At 40.4% G+C, this 13,206-nt stretch overlaps 1 protein-coding gene across 1 annotated transcript in view; it reads left to right on the top strand.

Annotated features, from left to right (window-relative positions):
* Window positions 1-12,580, top strand: part of LOC108270909 (heterogeneous nuclear ribonucleoprotein L-like) — an 81,687-nt gene extending 69,107 nt beyond the window's left edge. Inside the window, exons 7-13 of the mRNA XM_017477922.3 lie at window positions 2,580-2,651; window positions 3,069-3,283; window positions 3,452-3,573; window positions 6,663-6,864; window positions 8,335-8,392; window positions 9,026-9,124; window positions 11,383-12,580. Of these exons, the coding sequence (XP_017333411.1) occupies window positions 2,580-2,651; window positions 3,069-3,283; window positions 3,452-3,573; window positions 6,663-6,864; window positions 8,335-8,392; window positions 9,026-9,124; window positions 11,383-11,438 (824 nt within the window). The 3' untranslated portion in view covers window positions 11,439-12,580. The remainder of the gene's footprint in view (window positions 1-2,579; window positions 2,652-3,068; window positions 3,284-3,451; window positions 3,574-6,662; window positions 6,865-8,334; window positions 8,393-9,025; window positions 9,125-11,382) is intronic.
* Window positions 12,581-13,206: the final 626 nt, after the last annotated feature.

Below are 13,206 nucleotides of genomic sequence, written 5' to 3' on the forward strand. Positions count from 1 at the left end.
GAACAAAATTAAAGCCTCAGTATAAGTAACAAAACAAACAAACAAAAATGTTTTAGTTGTAGATGTACATATGATCCAGGACAGAAGTAAATGTATAAAACAGGTAAAGTGCAGGTTTTATGGTATTATTATTATTATTATTATTATTATTATTATTATTATTATTATTATTATTATTATTATTATATTGTGGCTGACATCAGATAGCATTAGCATGAAATAATAAACCGAATAAATTGAACATTGACTGTGTTTACATGCACATCGATATTCTGATATTGATCAGAATTTGGTAATATTCTAATTAGTACTGAGTAGAGATCGACCGATAATCGGGTTCTACCGATATTTTCCCCGATGTGTAAGCATTTTTCCATAATCGGTTATCGGTTTTGTAATATCGGATCCACCGTTAAATGGTGCCCAATGGCGTTTTGAGAATTGCGCACTCAACATCGGTGTGCACAGGTAGAGTATACTTACTTTGCTTTCATTAATAAACTTTATTTAACATAACAGCCATTCGTGTACAAATTACATAAACGCTCGATATGTAGCTTAAGCAGCTTGGTGTTAAGAAATAGAGACAAACTCACGGAGTCACGTAATCTGTTTACCTCATCGAAGCTTTTATTATATAAAAAAAGACACTTTAGTAACAGTGCACTTTATTTTTTTTTAGTTTGTTTGCACGCTTTCAGATCCCTCTGTTTATGGGTGTATAAACCACAAGAGTTTGGTTTTGTATACAAGGAGGACGTGAAATTGACTAAACTGTTATAAATAAAACCGTTTGTTCAGTTCAGTGGTATTGTCACCATCCCGTCAAAACCAGAAGTAAAACAACACATAAATATCGTTTCTGCGTATCGGTTATAACATAAATATGCAAATAACCGGTATCGGTTATAAAAAATCAGTATCCGTTGATCTCTAGTACTGAGTCACATAAACGCCGCAATCCGATTGCCCGACTCAGACAATATTCGGATTCCCCAAATTCTGATTCCCACTCCTGGAATGTGGAAATTTGTTGCATGTAAACACCTTATTCAGAAAATCTACTGCAAGGAGATATATGCGCATGATCAGTCCACTGGGAATTGTGGGTGCTAACAGATGCTTAGCTGTAGGCTAGGTATTTAAGAATGGCAACTCATGCATACCTACAACAACCATGTCTACATGAATATTCCGACGCCTGTACACATATAAACATCGTATTCGGGATATGGCTGCAACCCGAATATAGATCTTAAATGGAATTTGATCTGCATGTAAACGTTAACATGTGCTAAGACGCGTTTGCGTGATTGCACAGAAGCGAATGAACGTTCTACTGGATTCTAACACTGTTAAATGTTTTACAGTGGTAAAATGTCTAGTTGTTTAGGAACAGCTTCAGGTTTTAAAAAGTCTTGAATTCTTGAAACGCATATATGATTATAATGTGGTCTTAATTGGCTGAAAATGTCTTTCTCTACGGAGTTTATGATCAATTCTTTGTTATTTAATGAGCTTAAAAGATGAATAGGAAACAATGGGGTGGAACCTTGTAAAACCGAATGGTATTTGATCTTACGGAATAAGTTATAAGGTTCTGTGTTTGGCCAGTGTTCAAAATTTCACTTTCAGTTGTCCCATCATTTTGATAATGTAAACTTGAAGAAACCTTAAAGTTTAGGTCTTGCTGTCGATGTGGATTCTAGAGATACAGTACCGTGCAGACGTCTCATGCACGTGCAGAGGAATGCGGTAAAGTGAGGATGACGTCAAAAATAATGAAATCAAAGCTTTCTACTTTAAAGAAAAACACTGCAACGTGCAGTAAACAGTAATAAATGAAACAAAGTCGATATTTGTTGCGACGGCCTTTTGCGCTTCCCCCCCCCCTTAAATTGTAGGTGCAGTTTGCGCAGTTTTATAAAGCAAATTAGCTGGTAACTTTTACTGAACGTCTTGGAGAACCTGCCACAGAACTTCTGGAGACGTTGACCGTTGCCCTTTTTTTTAAGTCTGAAAAGTGGTCTATTACGTAATATGTGGTCTATTACGTAAGAGTCCTTCACTGGCAAACAAACATTTTTCTGTAACGTTATTTTGTGAAAAAGTAATGTTTGGAAATATTAAAATGTTTTTTTTTTTTTTTTTTAACTGAATCAGTAATGCAGAACTCATAAGATAATCATCTAAACAATAGGATGCCTAAGACTTTTGCACAGTACCGTATATGGATATACTTTTCATCCCAGACTGTACCTTATAATACTAACATCACGAAGGATGCTCTTTTTTTTTTTTTTTTAACATTAAAGTAGTAACCAATTATATGATCTGCTCGGATAAAGGAATGGATCTCTTTCACGTTTGTGCCCCTTCACCTCATTCTGCGCTGCAGTTACACACCCACTGCCATTTCACAGCTTATCACACTTCACCTCTCATTCCTTTCTTTCTATCTATGCATGGATTACCTATTTGTGATGATTGTGTGTGTGTGTGTGTGTGGTTAGTTTAGACTCTTTAGCACTTTCACACCCACATTGTGCTTCTTCTCTGGATATGTGCTCTGATTACAGAACGTGGTAAAGGTAGACAGAGGCAGGCCATCCTGGGGGAGCATCCGTCCTCGTACAGCGACAACGGTTACGGTCAGTCTCCATCACTCTGTCTCGTCTTGTCTTGTCTTTTTTTTTTTTTTTGTTTTCCCCGCCCGTCGCTCTGCAGCTGTTTCTCAGTTCGAGTGATTAAGCTTTCTCGCCCTCCGTCATGCAGATAAGTAGGAGGTAGAAGAGAAGCATGTAGGCAGGGAGGGAGAGATGGAGGAGAGAAATGACATGTTGAGAGAGGGAGGGGGAATGAGATAGTGTTCCGCTAAGCACGGTGTAATTAGCAGGACCTGCAAGGGAACCGGAGCGCATCAGACTAGAAAATAGTGTGTAATTTCTCTTGCTCGTTCTTTCTTTTTTCGTTTCTGAAGCATTGCACCAGAATCTTAACAGCTGCCTTCTGCGACTGACAGCTCTTCCCTTCTCTCTACCCCCCCCCCCCCCCCAATGGGTATCCAGGGTCACACTGCCCCCTGCTGCCTCTGCCCAGTAACACCAGGTTTAAGAGGAGTTCCCACGAGGTGCCCGACGTTGTGGCGTACCCTCTGCCCCAGACCTCCTCCTACGTCGGCCACTCCTCCAGCTCTGTTGCCATGGTGAGCGGCCTGCATCCCACCAAGATGAACTGCACCCGCATCTTCAACCTCTTCTGTCTCTATGGTAACATTGAGAAGGTGAGTGGGCCATGAGAGGAACAGTGCTGCAATGTTTTGTCACTCCCGACTTTTCCCTAACGGAATTCAAGCTAAAAGAAGCACTAAGCACGAGTACCTATAAGCAATAAGCTATGAAAAGCAGCAGCTCTGTGCGTTGCTGAAAATGTGGTCCACGTTCTCTTACAGGTGAAATTCATGAAGAGCGTGCCTGGAACGGCCCTGGTGGAGATGGGCGACGAGTATGCAGTCGACCGTGCCATCACACATCTTAACAGTATCAAAGTCTTCAGCAAGAGGCTTAACGTATGGTACGGATGCCCTTCTTTTACTAATCACACAAGCTCTCTAAGTGTGCAGTGTTTAGTATCTTTGAATCGAACCCTTATGTGATCTCCCCTTAGTGTGGGAATCATCCCAAGAGTATGTGTCGATTGATGTGCGAAAGTGATTCACTCACTCAGCTGCAGGAAGTGAACCATTTGTTGAGGCGGGCTGCTAAACTATGCCAAAAGATGGAGCTGTAGCTCTGCAGGAATGTCATGTGTTCGGGATATTTGGGTCAATAAATTACCGTAAACGATGGATGCGCAACTAAACGTAAAAAATAAAATACATAAATAACCTAGTGTTTTTTGGAATATCTATGCGCTCTTGTTTTTTTTTTTCTTCTTCCTATTGCTGTATAGCTGTATAGAAGTTTTATTTCTGAGCATGTCGTCTAAATGCCCCTTTGTATTTTTTTGACGATCCCACAGCCATCTGTGGCCGGGAGACAAGAGAGCGAACTTGGCCGTACTCTCAGGGTGGGAGCGATGGTATACTCTCTCCCCCGTCAATCACAGCGACACTAGCCAATCGCTAGCCAACAAATCATTCGCAATGTGAAATCAAATCAAACGAATCAACTTTGCGTATCAGTTTTGCTCTGATCTGGACTTGCATCCAACAGGCTAGTAGGTGTGGAAGCACTCTTGGTTAAACCAAAAGCCCGGGCTTGAGCTAAACCAAACAAACACAATTATGTATGCGTGTTTTTAGTCTAATTTGAACAAATTACAATATGCTAATTGCATGACTATGAATTTTCACTCTACATTTAAAAAAAAAACAACAAACATATCCTATTAGGTTCAGGCATATTTGTATTATTCATGAGATGTTTTAAAATCATGCCTAAATCATCGTAGTGTGCCTTTTTCTGCTTGTGCATCCCACAGTTGGTTTTGCCAGACTCCCCTCACTAGTTATTAATATTCATAAAGCAGACCCCTGCTCTGCTCATTAATATTCATTAGATCGCTAATAGCCTTCTTAACGAACGGAGGAAGCATTCGGCATGCCAACACACGCAGAAGTCGATGTTTTGTAATCTGAACAGAAATGTGCAGATTTCATTTTTAGTGTCTTACAACCCCGATATAAATCTGCTTACCGTTGCGGCGGCGTGTGTGTTTTGTGAGCTGTGACCTATGAGAAGTTAGAGAGCAGTCGGAGGTTTGCTGGAAAAAACAAAAAAAATTAATTACCCAGAGGTTATGAAACGGGAACAGACAGAAACGTCTCATTTCTCCAGACTCTTGTCAATAGTCACGTTGAATTCTTTCTTCTTCTTCTTCTTCTTCTTTTTTTTTCACGAACAATAGAGTTGTGTATATCATCCCAAGTGCGGTAAAAAGTGAAAATAGTGCACCACCGGCTGTTTCATTATATAACGGTAGTAGCAGGTCTGAGACGCAGCTGGTGTGTGTGTTGGTTGCGCGGTATGTTGATTGGCCCCCGTGGACCATAGCGAGCTATTAAAACATGTCCCTTGTGTGAAGTAGATAAAGCCCATGGTTGCTAACGGTGTGTAAAAATTGAGCTTATGCCACCACATAAATGAAGAAACCAGTACACAGTAGGTAAAGATTACACATTTTCTCAGAGTTGCTGCAACTCCTTGCCCTGTGTTCACATTAGCGAGCAACACGCTACTTGCAAGACATCGTTTGTCTCAGTTAGTTCCACTAACTTTACGTGCTAGGCTTCATGCTAGCTTCATTGACATATAAGCAAAGCAAGCTAACTGTACTAGCTAAGTACGTTAACCAGACGCACCAGCGATCTCTTCTGCTTCCTTCTAAGCTTTGTTTTTTCTTCCTAATGTCTCTATACATGATAAATAAAAGGTCGATATGACGGATATGGATATGATATGATGTGATATGTTATGATATGATGATAAAGGCCAAATGGTAAATGGGAACAAAACGTTGTGAGCAGGGGACTGAAGAAATGTCAGACCACACACGCCATAGAATCGGTCTAAGGAATTATTCGAACCAGTTTTCTGGATTTGTCCCTTCACTACGTCATACCTATTTCGCAGTATCACACACATACATAGAAAATGAACAGTCACATGTTGCTTTAAAAAAAAAGAAGAAAAAAAAGGGAAAGAATTCATTTCCACATTTTCGGGCTTTCAGTCATGTGTTACTGTTTGAACGATGAAGCTTTTCCTACGTTAAGAACTACGTTACAGAAACCAGCATTTAAGCGCTCTTCATCTAGTGTCTGACAGTTAAAGAATTCGCCGCCTCGTTTTTTTTTCTTTTCTCCCTCATCGTATTTTCCTCGAGAGCCCTTGAGGGATGAAGCGACGTCTCGTTGAATCGACCTACTTCATCCATCAGGATAATTTGCTGATGTAGGAGCAGATTGACTGAAGAGTAAGTGTAGCATGCGAGCGCTAACCTTTCATTTTATTAACATAACATAACATAACATCATAACATAGCCGCTTGTTTCTTCCAAAACCGAAAAAGCTGCTGATCCTCCGGCTGGTAAAGCATGGGCATGTACAGAACTGGAGAAGGTGCCAAAGAGGCCTTCGTGCAACAGTGATTTTTAAGCTGCTGTGTGCATTTACGTACTATAAGCCGTGCTTCTCTGCCTCTGCGCTGCCAAACTGGCGAGGATTTATGCTGAGGATGAGCAGTAACCATTTTTAACGAGCTGAAAAATGCACTAGCAGCTGAAGGTCGTGCTGTTTATAATAAGATATAGCTCTCGCTGTTGTCTGACTTTTTTCTCTTTCTAGCCGGGAGCCACGTCTCCTTTCGTTGCCTGCGTCGTCGTTTCTAGAAAAAAAAAAACATCGAAGGGCTTATTTCAGTGCTCTAAATCTGTCTTTCCTGACTGATGCCCCTTTCACTTCTGAAGGATGATAATCACTTTCTCTCTTTTGTGTCTCTGCTCCACCATTTTGTTTGCCTCGGTTTGTTTCTCGTCCTCCTTTGATCGAAACGTCTGTCATTTTCGGTCTTACCATCCCCTGCTTAATTCTTCTCTCTCTGTTTCGTTCTCTCTCTCTCTCTCTCTCTCTCTCTCTCTCTCTCTCTCTCTCTCTATGCAGCGTGTCCAAGCAGCATGCAGTCATCCCCAGCCAGGTCTTTGAGCTGGAGGACGGTTCGAGCAGCTACAAAGACTTCGCTATGACTCGCAACAACCGCTTCACCAGCGCTGGGCAGGCATCCAAAAACATCATCCAACCTCCTTCATGCGTGCTGCACTTCTACAACGTCCCTCCATCCATCTCTGAGGACGACCTGCAGAGGGTTAGTGCTGTTAGAGTATAGAACACAGGAGTAAAGCGGCGATGGTATTAAAAAAGAGCAGAGCAGAGCCGTCAGTGCAGCTGTTAGCCGGGAATGTCCACCCACACTCATTCCATGTCACCTGCTGCTGTCAGAACACACCGTCTGTTAAGCGCTGATAACATTTAGCGCTGGTCGAAATGCCAGTTGCCATGATAACCATGATAAATGAATTCCCTTCCATAAATATAGTGTATTTTAGTGCATTTTATATATAAAGTGCATTACGTAGTGAATAAAACACAATGGAGTGGTGTGATGAAGCAGCCAGAAGTTGTTTTCCTCTTGCCACCATTTTTCTTTATTATTATTATCAAACAGTGACATGGCATGCTTTTTATCTGATTATAGTTACATTTAATGCTGTGGACCGCCCGCTGTTATCACTTAAGTTATAGCAGCTATAAACATCCCTTCTCCTTCACCACCCTATCATTTTCTTCTCTCGTTTGAAGTTAATAAAGCAAAACATGCAGCTTGTCATGTTACTGAGAAACCAGAAAATGCCTAATCCTGTCCTGAAGACCTTCCCATGTTGGAAAAGTTACACCCTTACCTCTGAGTGCTGACAGAAAATGTCCTCTCCTCACTGGAAATGTCACCATATTAACGATTACAATGTAAAAAGTCATAAAAATCTGTTCATCTGAGGCGTCCATCATACAAGCTGTAAGGTTGTTACTATAGAAACGATAACGTATTGGAATTAGAACGAGCGCATGGATGTAAACTTGTAATTTGTCCTGTCAATGCTGCTGCTGTAGAAAATTAATCACCTTCTGACCAATCAGAATTGAGTATTTAATGGCGTTGGGTGGGGGCGCTCGGTGGATTAGTGGTTAGAACATTTGCCTCGCACCTTGGGGGCTCAAATCCCACCTCCACCCACCATGCACTCCCCGTACCTCGGGGGTTTCCTCCGGGTACTCTGGTTTCCTCCTCCAGTCCAAAAGACATGCGTTGTAGGTTGATTGGCATGTCCAAGTTTTCCGTAGTGTGTGAATGTGTGTGTAATTGTGCCCTGCGATGGGTTGGCACCCCGTCCAGGGTGTCCCCCGCCATGTGCCCTGAGTTCCCTGGGATAGGCTCCAGGCTCCTCCGCGACCCTGTGTAGCATAAGCGGTACAGAAAATGGATGGATGGATGATGCAGTGGTATAAGCACATAACATAATTTACTAAAGTACACCGATTCATACATACAAAAACACATTTCCACTTGATAACCCCAGACAGAGAATTTTTCATTCACAATGTAATTTGCTAAAGCTAAAAGCCATTTTGGGGGTGGAGCTTGCATGAGCAAATGAGTACAATGGAAGGGAATGTATTACATTTGTAATAATAATAATAATAATAATAATAATAATAAGGTTTGGTGCTTTGTTGTTAGTCACACTAACACATTCACTATCTTATTAATCTTTTCCAGTTATGCACAGAGCAGGACGTGCCCGGCTTCATCAAGTTTAAAGTGTTTGATGCCAAACGTAAGTCCCTGTGTTTTCATGTTTACGTCTGTTTCTGTGTTTGTAGTGTCTGAGCGATGGTCTTTACTCAGTGCAAAGTCTAAGAAACAAACAAAAAAAAAAAGCCACAAATAATGATTTTGTTAGTCCTTTATTTCATGGATGAGACACATGACTGGTAGACCTTTTTAAATCCTTCCAGCTTAATGATTAACATGTTGTAAAAATGTAGCTGCTTTGGTTCACATCACTTCTCATACATTCTTCTACATTCTGTCGTCACTGGGAGGGACAAGGAAAATAAAAAGCTCTGCCATGCTGCTATTTTGGCAGACTCACTTTATATTTGAATAGGACACCAGATAGTAATAGTAATAGTGTTAAATAAATACGCAGTGCAGTGGTGCAGCCATATCATATCAGCATGCGTAGCATAAACGTCATTGTCTGTAGGAAACGAAATCTGGAAACCCATCCATCATCAAGTTAATTAATGATAATATAGATATACAGATATTTTATTAAAGTACCACCCTGATAACCACTCTTCAAACAAGCATTCTCGCATAAGGTGTTGAGACAAAATTGGCTATAAGTGGAAATAACCCCTACATATGATATTTATTGTGATCTGTGTATGATGTGTTTTTAAAGCGAGCTCCAAAACCATCTCCGGCCTCCTGGAATTTGACAGCAAAACCCACGCAGTGGAAGTTTTGACAGTACTGAATCATTACCAGATCAGAATACCGAGTGAGTACAGCTACCTCGCTCATTTCCTGTTGTCTTCACCTGTGAACAAATTGTGTACCACTTTTTTCTGAGCTCCTATTAGTTGGCGTTTCGAATGCTAATGTTAGCACTTGTGCGTGTGCACTGTCCTGCCCTGAAGTGTTTAGTAGCCAAAATTGTCCGCATATGGTACATTCGTTGAAAATACATTTTCATTTTGTTCTATTTGAGCTTATTTTATGAATAATTCTTAAACATTCACAATCGAATCATGCGGATTCCTGCTTCGGAAATTGGCTAGCTCATTTGCTGAGGTAAAATTTTCACAATCCATAACAAAATGCGACCATAGTGTGCTAATGTAACTAACCAAACACATTTTCACCAGGTAACACGATTATCCTGTAAATTCAGGTAGTTCTTATAGAACTAGCTAACAGAAACCCAGCTAAATGTACTTAAAATAAGCTTAAACGTAATGCTAACCTGTTTAAGTTAGCCAAGGAATGCTAACAGAACGATAGGTAAATGTTGCTAAATGTAAGATTCGTTTATCTTAAGATTCGTGTTGTTTGTTTGTTGTTTAAGATAACCTTAAATTGAACTTTTATCATCATTAGGAACACATATTTAGCAGCTATAAAGCTTGCTGTCCTGTTTTCGCTGTGCTACAAATAGAGCTAATACGGCATTTGTAACTTTCTCTCTCATTTAAAAAATAAATAAATAAATAAGTAAAAAATGATGTAATGTTTTTTCATCTATGTAATCCGAGCCAAACTCTGCTGAAAGTGAGATTTTTAGAAGACGAGCGCTAAAAGAAGCTAAAAGTAAGAGACCCGGAAAGCACCAGACGTTTGGATTAAACAATTTACTGGAGTCGGTAATTTGGATTTGAAAGTCGTACTTATCCACGCACTGGCAGACACACACGTGCACACACACACACACACACACACACATAAACAGACACCCCTCTTAACAGTTTTGTGTGATGTGCATCACCCTGTGCAATTAATCTTGCAACGGTAAATGTAACATGGCTCTGTGTAATCGAGTCACAGCAGGCGTTTTCTTTTTGAGCCGAGTACAAAGCAAACAGATGCCTGCCTGTTCTTTTATACTGCAGTGATTTGTTTGTGAAAGATAGTGTTGTATAAGGAAGAACATCCCATGTTAAGGGACCAAGAGTGGAAAATACATAATAAGTATTCATTGTGCTCAGCTGTGTTTTTTCCGCTTGATTCAATGCTTTGCTCTTGTCACACACATATATATATATCAACGCAAGTTCGTTGATATATTTTAGCCGCTCAGTCTGTAAGAAATGGAGACAGCAGCCAAGCGTAGAAAAGTGTAGCAGAACATGCAAGCTTTTTTTCAGACAGGAAGTAACTAGATCCCTGAATAGTAGGTAACCTTAGCTTAGTATAGAAGGCATCATACCATGGCTTGGTTTGTTAACGTTACATTCACTTGCGTGTCCTCCCGCCGAATTCGTTGGAAACACCCCCCCCCCCCCCCCCCCCCCCCATGTCTATACCATGGTTACACCCTTGTATATTTATTTATTTATTTTGTTTGCACCAACTGATGCTAATCTCTTTTGTTCTAGGAGAAAGCTTAAGGCCGTTATCATTTTTATAGTAACCATGCATTAACAGGGACGTGTAAGGTGGATGGTCCATATCACAGAATATCAGAGTAAAAATGAAAAAAACGTGTTGTTATTAAACAAGGCTGAATGTATAAACGTTGACATTTTGTGTAAGGAGATGTTTCTTTAACAAGGACGGAAGGAGTCCCTAGTGTCAGTGCTACGTTACAGTCATGAGTAAAGCTGTAACTTTAAGGGCGGACGACATTGTGCTTTGTGCTAAGCGACACCAGGAACTAACTTATCTCATGGACGTTCCACAATATTAAGATGTACGCTATATGGCCAAAAGTATGTGGTTCGTGCATCTTAAAGTAAAAATGATTTCCATCTAGTGTGTCACGCTGGCCTGTAATCAAGTTATGGGGAAAATAGGGGGAAAAAACAAAAGCAAACCTATTACTTCTGCTTACATATTCTGAGGTATCTGACCAGAAACGCTACAAAGGCTAGATTAGGATAAGTGGGCGGGGCTATCAGTCCTGACTGCATTGTTTCATTCATATTCCTATAAGTGATACAAGGCGGCCTTTTGTTTAGTAATTTCCCTCTCATCACATCCTAATGGCCAGTGCTGTAATGTAGTCTGAACGTGTAACTAGTTTTTTCTCCACCTCCATAGACGGCTCCAATCCCTACACCCTGAAGCTGTGCTTCTCCACCTCCTCCCACCTGTGAACAGGAACCGAAGATGCACACTTCACACCATCGCGCTGTTTACATTGGACGGAGACGACGGGAAGAGAAGGCTACAGAGCGTAAGGCGAGAAGAGCAGAGCGAGAGGGATGACACACGCGGTCATCGCCCTTAGCATGAGGACTTCAAGCGCAAAACACTCAAGAATCGTTTCCTCCTTCTACTTTTTTTTTTTTTTTTAAAGACTTTAAAGTGTTTTCTCATCACATTCTGGTACAACCAGAAATTGACCGACTTTATGATAATGATGTCATCTCACCCCATGGGCAAACAAAAAACACAAAAACACAAAAACAGAACACGAAACGAACATGGACGCCTTTTTAATTTGTGTGTTTTCGTCTTTAACTATTCTTTGAAACGGTTCAAATAAACTGTGTGCTGCAGAGAACACATAAAAGACAATAACGGATGAATTATTGTTATGCTGACAATACTGACGTGGAGAATAGACGTATAATGAGAGGCGCGTGTGTTGATATAGAGAGAGACATAGAGGTATCTGGCAAATAAGGAATCTGTTCATAGACTGTAATTTAGATCCTTCTGTAACATTGTCGTGTATAGATGCCAAGGCATGAAGAATCACGAGAATTACTGGCACACATGGTGGCCTTATAAGCCGTTAGGTTGAGATTTGCAAAAATGTTTAGTTGTGTTACTAGTTTTGCTAGTCGGGATCGTGTGTTGAAGGCTTTATTAGATTTAGGCCCCTGAGAGTCTGTGCTTTAAAGGGTGATTAGAATATTATTGCTAAAATTATGGTGGTGGTTGTAGGGCACACTGTCGGTCCACAGCTAGAATTCAAAAAATCCTGCTGCGTAACCTCTTATCTGGCTGAAAAAGGATACGTGACAAATTTCATACCCATCACACAAGGCAGCCTTTAACTCTTCCAAATGAATTATTTGAATGATGGCAATAATTAAACTACAAAATCAGAAATGTTCCCAATGCGAAGACTTGAATCTAGCTTTGGATCACAGCATGTCAGACAGAATACAAAGATCACATGTGCAGTGTTCTCAGTTTATTCTCACTTGTCCATGTGTATATTTGGCACGTCACACCATCTGCGGTTCACTGTGAGCATGTCCAGCCATTAAACACATTTGCCAGTTGACACGTGTGTCATTTATTTCCCTTTATTCTACAGCGCTTTTGAGATCTCAACTCTGATTGGTCAGAAGGTGTGGCCTCATTTGGAAAGTAGTTCCGGCTGCAAGGTAAATCACAGGTTTATATTAATGCCTTCGCTGTAGTACGTTATCGTTTCTGTAGTAACATATTCGAATATTTCCTCTTTCTACGGTCCAGTTTAAACCTGCTGCCATTTTGTAAACTTAAACATTTAATACGATTCAAATGACGCCATATGGAAATCCCAGAATCGTCGTTTGGGGGGGGGGGGGGGGGGGGGGGGGTGTCAAACAAACAACCTACAGTGTCTGCTATGTTGTTATTTTTGACTTAAATATCTCATTAACTCATCAACTTAATAACTCGTCATTTAATATTTTGAATATTCAGACTTAATATCTTATTATTTCAAGAGAGTGTGTGATTATTTTACCTCCGTATATTCGTTTTACTTAATAACGCGAACAACTAATTTGACATACGATAGCTCAAAATAATATATTTCGAAGTAACGGGTAATTAAGTTAAATAATGAGATATTAAGTCGAAATAATGACACTAACTTGAAATGAATTGCATATTAAGTCAAAATAACGATGATAATAACAA

The sequence above is a fragment of the Ictalurus punctatus genome, chromosome 10 (genome assembly GCF_001660625.3).
Source record: "Ictalurus punctatus breed USDA103 chromosome 10, Coco_2.0, whole genome shotgun sequence".
NCBI lineage: Eukaryota > Metazoa > Chordata > Actinopteri > Siluriformes > Ictaluridae > Ictalurus > Ictalurus punctatus.